Source organism: Cucumis melo, chromosome 8 (assembly GCF_025177605.1).
Source record: "Cucumis melo cultivar AY chromosome 8, USDA_Cmelo_AY_1.0, whole genome shotgun sequence".
NCBI classification, from domain to species: domain Eukaryota; kingdom Viridiplantae; phylum Streptophyta; class Magnoliopsida; order Cucurbitales; family Cucurbitaceae; genus Cucumis; species Cucumis melo.
This window is the reverse complement of record NC_066864.1, coordinates 29949413-29957164: the sequence shown is the minus strand read 5'-3', so window position 1 is coordinate 29957164 and position 7752 is coordinate 29949413. Positions and strand designations below refer to the sequence as shown.

Sequence of the window (7752 nt, the reverse complement as noted above, 5' to 3'; positions counted from 1 at the left end):
ATCTTCTTCTTTTCTGATTCTTTTTTACGTCGTTTAATCTTTCCATCGTCTTTCTTCTTTTCTTTTTTTTTACTCGTTTACATTTGGGTAACTAAATCTAAATGATCGTGTATAAGACAAAGAATCTTGAAAAAAATCATTTAGATTGGAGTAACCAAATGTAAACGATCGTGTAAAAAAAAAATAAAAGATTGTGTATAAAGAATCTTGAAAAAAAATCATTTAAATTGGAGTAGCCAAATGTAAATGATTATTTAGAAAAAGTAAACGATTGTGTAAAAAAAATAAAAGATCGTGTATAAAAAAACATAAAAAAATCTTGAAAAAAAAATCATTTGGATCGGAGTAGCAAAATATAAACGATCGTGTACAAAAGAATTAAAAGTGAAAAAAAATCATTTAGATTTGGGTCCTCAAATCTAAACGATCGTGTAACAAAATTAAACGATAGAATTAAAAAGATAAATTGTAGCCATATCTAAACGACCGCGTTGTAGTCATATCTAAACGATTGCGTATAAATTTTAACTATATCTAAATGATCGCCTTGTAGCCATATCGAAATGATCGCGTATAAATTATAGCCACATCTAAACGATCGCGTATATATTGAACCATATCTAAACGATCGTGTATAAATTATAACCATATATAAATGATCGCCTTGTAGCCATATCTAAACGATCTCGTATAAATTATAGCCATATCTAAACGATGACATATATATTGAACCATATCTAAACGATCGCGTATATATTGAACCATATCTAAACGATCGCGTATAAATTGTAGCCATATCTAAATGGTCGCAAATATATTACATGCGTGTTATTGACGGCGTGGTTGATGGTGGGCATTTTCGGTATTTTACACGATGGACCTCTGGGCTTTTTACGTTTTTGGAATTGTTCTATACAGTGTAAATATTTTGTCGTTTTTTTATATTTTTGAAAAGAACCCTATTATATATCATTTTCTTAATATTATATTTTTCAACAATGGTATTTCGATTGTGCATTGTTTTTTTTAAAAGATTTAGGAGAAAAAAAAGGGAAACTTTTCTAAATATAACAAATTAGTGAAATATAAACGGCCCGTGTAACAAATCTCATAAAGTTAACCATTTTTTAAATATTTCAGGTTTGCCCTTTCATCTTTTTCTCATCTCTAAGATTTTTTTATATCTTCTTTGTAGTCTTCTTATTTCTTTAATTTTTTTTAATTTTTAGATTTGGGTAACCAAATCTATTTCTTTTTATCGTCTTTCTCGTTTTTCTCCCTTTTTTTAGATGCGTGCATGTCTTTCTTCTCTTTCTTCTCTTTCTTTTTTCTTTTTCATTCACTGCATGGATCGTATCGTCTTTTCTTTTCTTTTTTTACGTTTAAATTAGGTAACCAAATCTGATGGTGTATAAGAATTTTAAAAAATTAGTTAGACATTTAAATTAGGGTAACCAAAACTAAAAGATTGTTTATAAAGAATATTGAAAAAAATCGTTTATACCAAATTTTGAAAAAAAAAATCGTTTATATTAGCCAAATCTAAAGAATCGTGTAGCCAAATATAAACGATCGTATACCAAATTTTGAAAAAAAATCGTTTAGATTTGGGATCCAAATCTAAACAATGTGTAGCCAAATCTAAATGATGGTATACCAAATTTTAAAAAATAATTGTTTACATTTGGGGTACGATCGTGTAATCAAATCTAAATGGTCGTGTAACCCAATTAATTAAAGGATTGTATAACAAATTAAACGATATAATTGAAAAAACAAAAATAAACAATCGTGCACCAAACTATAGTCAAATCTAAACGACCGTGTACCAAATCGCGTTATCAAATATATTACGCACATTGTTGACAGGACATTTTTAATATTTTACACGTTGGGCCTTTAGATTTTTTTTTCATTTTTAAAATTGTTTTATACGGTTACTTTGTCGTCTTTTTATATTTTTGAAAAGAACAAAATAAAAGAATGCTTATTGATTTAATAAAAGGATTTACGGGAAAAAAATGCATGGTTATTGTTTCGTTTTTTAAAAAATAGATTTAAGGGAGAAAAAACATATTTCATCTTTTTTAAAAAAAGATTTAAGGTAAAAAAAAAAGATGATAAGGTGCCTTACGGAAACGAAGCGATGTGAGGTGGCAATATTTTCATCATTCTAAAAGAGTGAAGAGCCGAATAAAATAAATAAATAAAATATTTTTTTTTAAAAATAAACAAAATTGACAAACTCTTCCTACTTTATAGAATAACATCATTCAAAACACAAAATTTATTACATTTGATTATATTTTTAACAATTTTCTAAAAAAACAATACTGAAAGCCATAAAAAAAACAAAATATTTTCCAAACACTCTCGTACTTACAATTATTTTCATTAAACACTCTATTTTAGCATTGAATTCTTACATTGTAGTAGGTTATGAGTTAGGTTTTTAATTAATAAGCCATTGTGTAACATTAACGTTAAGGACCAAAAAATATTTAAAACTCAAGATTTGGGGTGACTAACTATTGACCATATGAAAAATTCTAATTAATCTCACTAAATATTTAAAATTGAAAACCTAAAATAACTAGATTTTTAATTTACCTGTTATAGACTCAAATGAAATATAAGTTGCATATTTTATTTGAAAGTTCTGGTACTATTTGCGGTTACCCATCTAGGTTTTCAACAATAATAACAATGATAATAACAACAGCAATAATTAAGAACAATTGCAATAATAACAACAACATTAACAACAAAAGTAACAACAATGACAACTTTGTTAAATAGTTCATAGAAAAAAAAAGCTAAAACTTGACCGAATGATATTGATATGGTTTCCATCACTCGAGGTTAGATGTTCACATATATATATATACCCTCACTTTTATTAAACAAACTTAAGCTTTTTTATATTAAGAGAGGTTTGATGTACGACTTGAGATAGTACAAATCTTGACTATACAAAACTAGCAAACTTTTTCAATTCCAAACTCGTTAGATCGTAACTTGAACAATGTCGGATTGGATCGGAGTACCGACATGATTCGTCGTAGATATTTCAATATATGATTGTTGAATGATTTGAGGGCTATCATTGAACTTGAATATCTTCTTCTTCTTGCAAAGCTTCATAAGAAAGTACCATAGAGTTCCAGCCGAAGTCATTATAGCACTCACAATCAACACAGTCTTGTGAGTTAAAATCATCAAAACCACCAACAGAGCAATTGGAAATAAGCACATAACCACTAACCATGGCAGTTCCATTGGAACCTTGAATGGCCTTCTTAGCTCTGGCTGCTTCCATCTCAACCATAAAAATGATGTGAACTCCAACAACATTCCTAAGCTATAAATGAAGTTTGCTGATGCTACAATATCGTAGAACTGCATGTAGGAGGCGCCGAGGGACACAACCGTGCATATCAAGATTCCTATCCATGGCGTCTCAAAAACTTTCGCTGCGAAGAACCTTGGGAGAATCCCAATCTCCGCCATACCTAAGATTTGATATGCGCTGCTACTTAGCTGCGCTTCGTACATGCCGATTGCTGATAAGCCTGAATCAAGAGTAAGGCAAATTAGATGATGGAAAGAGTTAATTTATGTTAGAGACGTGTGTTGAGGGAAGCCATAATTTGCAACAAAATTATATATAGTTAAAAACCAATTATCGTATGGTTTAACGACTAAAGTAATCATGATTGAACTACAAGCTAAGTTTTAGTCTTCTCCACTCGGGGATTTTGGTTTATTTAGTTCTTCAAACTATTTCAAAAGTGTATTAAACCTTAAACTTAATTTCGATTTTCTAATTAATAGGTTCTTTGAGAGGTTAAAAACGTCGTATCTTTTTAGTCCTCAATTTTATAAGAATAGATCTATTTGTTTCCTAGATTTTTTAAAAGGTACCTTTTTAATTCACAAGTTTTTAAAAAGGTTTAAAAGTGCCTTGAAATATTTTTTGTTCCATTTTTTCAAAATAATTATATAATATTTATAGGAATATTTTCAAAAATAGCAAAATGAACCAAAATATTTGTAAAATATATTAATATTGATAAAATTTTGATTTTATACATCAATGATAAACAATGATAGACTTTTTTCTATCAATGTCTATTAGTGACGTTGATAGACACTGATAGTTTCTATTCATGTCTTTTATTGATAGAACTTAAAGTTTTCTAAATAATTTTATGAATAACTTCAGTATTTTGCCATTTATAACAATTTTCGTATTTAAAAGAAAAAAAAAATAGAGAATATGATTTCTAGAAATTATTTCACATTTATAATCTTAAAAATTCAACCATAAATGAGTGTATTAGTAAACATTTATGTTTGAATATGAAATGATTTTGTGAATCAATGAAAATTTGAAGCTATTGCTCCGAACCTGCACCAATATCAAGGATGATTTTAAGCCAATTTCCAGCAATGAACTGAGCGGCTTGCGCGTGAAACCCTGAGCCCCACGCAGTTTGTTCCACTGGGACAGCACCGACGACGGCAAGCAACGGAATTATGTAAGACAGAGAGATGAATATAACAGAAACAAATAGGGCAACGGGGTAAGTTTTGTGTGGATTCTCAACTTCACCAGCCATTGTACTTACATTGTCCCAAAAGTTGAGATTCCAAAACAGAGTATTCAGATACAAATTCCAGTCCTTTTTCACACCGTTCTCGCCAGAGCTAAACCACCGGCGAGGCCGAATCTTCGGCATGGCCATCAAGGTCATTAAAATGAAGGGTAACAACGAGAAGAAAGCCAAAACAATGGCGACATATCCAACGATTGTCAACCCGACGTAGTTGAGCAGTGAGAGGAGTATCGTTGAAATGAAGATGGAAATTCGACGAGGCCAACCAGATTCCAAGGCCGGGAATATTTTCTCAACGTAGCTGATGAAGAACGCCGGGAAGGCAGTAATGTTCATGATTCCGCTAAAGATCTTCCAAGTGCCCATGAGGGAGCCACAAAAGGGTCCAAAGGCTCGCTCCGCCCATATTACAAAACCCCCATTACCGGGAAAGGTGGTGGCGAGTTCCGCCGTGATCAGTGCCTCTGGGACACTCCATAAGAATGGAAAGACAATGAAGCCAATGATTGCGAACAGCGATCCGGCAGCTTGAACCGCTGGCTCTTCGCCATAAGGACCTCCGGCAACTTGGAAGTAAATGAGGAATACAAGAGGCAGCAGAGTTAGCTTCTTTCGAGTGGTGACCGCTGCGGTGGTTGCATCCGTGATTGATGGGTTTGAGGCAGCAGATTGGATTTGTAAAGCTTGTTTGTTGTCATTGCTGAACTCTTGGAGATTCATGTTGATTATTTCAGCTGTAACATAGAAATTCTAGTCAGAAAATATATATAGTCAGTAGAATTGAATAGTTGAAACATCGTAAAAGGAGCGATAGAAGTCTATTATCATATATTTTACTATATTTGTAATTGTTTTAAATTGTTTCTATATACTTAGTTATTATTTCTAAAATTGCATTTAATTATAATTACCTATAATATTTTTAGTTTATTTTGTTAAAGTTACGAACTTTTAAAAATCGATAGATAGATTAATAATCTATGTTGTATACATATTGATCACCATGTTAAACTTTTCAATATTAATAATTGGACTCTAAACATAAAAAAAAAAGTTAAAATAAAACCTTTAAACTTGTAATAATAGTAAAACTTATCCTCACAAATGATTCAAACTTAGATAATTAATATAATTTATGTTATTATGTAGATTTAAATATTCCATTCTAAAGTGGGATGAATTTAAACATTTAATTTTTAATGTTGAAAGTTTAAAAGTATAATTGCAATAATCATTTTATTTCAATGAAGAGTGTTTTGGTGTTACGATTCTTCTTTAATTTTTTATTGCAATAAATATATTAAAACTTTATCTACGTGTTAATGACTGGGTCTAAATTTTAATATGTATTTTTTGTTGTCTCCTTCTTCATTACTATGTGGAAGACTTTAACTTACAACCACTCCGTATTCAACTTCACTTGTTAGTAAGTGTTCTTTGTGTGGATATTCTTTTTGCTATTTAACAACTCAACATTATTATTGCTTTGGATCTACATGTCTAAAATAAATATTAAAAAAAAAAAAAAAACTAATATGCAAATACGAATGGTGCAGTGAAAGTAAAGGAAGAATCTATCTCTCTCTCTCTTTACATTACTCTTACTAAATTATAAATTTAATCGATTCAAAGTGTCATGTCGATGTATTAAACATGTTAATAGTAGAGACTTATTATAATCATTTTTTTAAATGAAGAAAAAGGTAGCTCGAGAATTTTCTTAAACTTTAAAAAATGAACTAATATAATGATATAAAATTTAATTTAATATTAAAGTTGGCTTCATGAATAAAGTCATCCATAAATTCATTTTTGTACAGGTGCTTCACATATTTGGAAAATTTTAAATCGATTAATATAGTGATATAAAATTTAATAGAAAATTGTCGAAAATAGCAAATCTGACAAAATATTTATAAATTATACCAAAATTTTAGATTCTATCAATAACAACATTTGATAGACACCGATAATATTCTACCAATGCTATTAATAGAGTGATAAAAGTCTATCGATTTTTATCATTGATAGAATAATTTTTTTTTTGCTATAATTAGTAAATATTTTAATTTATTTTATTATTTTAAAAAATGCCCAAATTTGATTTACAATTAAAGTTTGAGTTCATGAAATTTTAAAATGAGAAATAGTAATGGGTGGCAAACTAATTAAATTAGATATTTTAGAAGCATATCTTTAAGATTTCCAATATTGCAGATATAAAATATGTAAGTTCTATTATTATTTATCATATGTTCCAATTTTAACCTTTTCTTTAGGGTGATATTCTTATTTTCCCCCCTTGAATCTCACGGTGGCCTCCTTCATACCCAACTTTATTTTGGTCAATAGATCTTTGGTGGTACTTTGTTTTATTTTTACTATTAATAATTACAGGTTAAGTTAATTATGAGACTAGTTGCAGCCAAGGATCGAAATATCGTTATTGGTATATAAACATCAATAACCCAAATTTACGGGTATATCAACATATATTCCAAGAAAAATCATGGATATCATGAAAATTATAGAAATATTGTGAATTTCTTTATTGAAATTTCAGAACTAGTTTGATTAATAATAAATTATGACTTTAAGCATATAAATCATTAATTAGAAATCAAATATGATTAATAATGAAATTATAAACAATAACAAAGATCGAAAAGAATGATTAAGAATCGAAATATTTCATCTAAGTCATAAAAAATGAAAACTAATACAAGATTCAATAAAGCGCAACATTAGCTTAATTTATTTTGTAATGACAACAATGTTTCCAATTCGTCATTAACCATAAAAAATCTAAACATTAAACATATATAAGATAACATAATAAAAAGCAAAACTCACAACATTTTACATAAACAAATATAAAAAGAAATAGAGAAATCTACAAGTAAAGGAAAACATGAGAGAAAAGTGGAGGAAAGTTTGAGAACTTGAGATTTGAGAATGGTGCGGAAGAAGTGATAATGGTGGAAGTATTAAGGAAAAAATTATGGGCTTGTGTTTCATTGGAAGAGGTGAAAACTTAATATCTTACTTTTCATTTTTTGTTTGAGATGAAGTATGAAAGAAAAGGTTTTCAATTACGCTTAAGGTTAACGGTAATTTTCATAAATATAACAAA

The 7752-nt window shown here is 29.1% G+C and overlaps 1 protein-coding gene across 1 annotated transcript; it reads right to left on the bottom strand.

Annotated features, from left to right (window-relative positions):
* Positions 1–3006: 3006 nt before the first annotated feature.
* On the bottom strand, positions 3007–5360 carry LOC103491159 (probable polyamine transporter At3g13620). Its single transcript, XM_008450984.2, has 2 exons — positions 4412–5360; positions 3007–3572 (listed from the first exon to the last, which is right to left on the bottom strand). The coding sequence occupies exons 1-2, from the start codon at positions 5337–5339 to the stop codon at positions 3007–3009; spliced, it is 1494 nt and encodes a 497-aa protein (XP_008449206.1). The 5' UTR covers positions 5340–5360.
* Between the last annotated feature and the right edge of the window lie 2392 nt (positions 5361–7752).

Excerpts from the sequence above, each read along its gene's own strand:
- LOC103491159 (XM_008450984.2), bottom strand. The coding sequence starts at position 5,339 with ATGAATCTCCAAGAGTTCAGCAATGACAACAAACAAGCTTTACAAATC. Across the intron at positions 3,573-4,411 it reads CATCCTTGATATTGGTGCAG|GCTTATCAGCAATCGGCATG; the intron begins GTTCGGAGCAAT and ends CTCTTGATTCAG.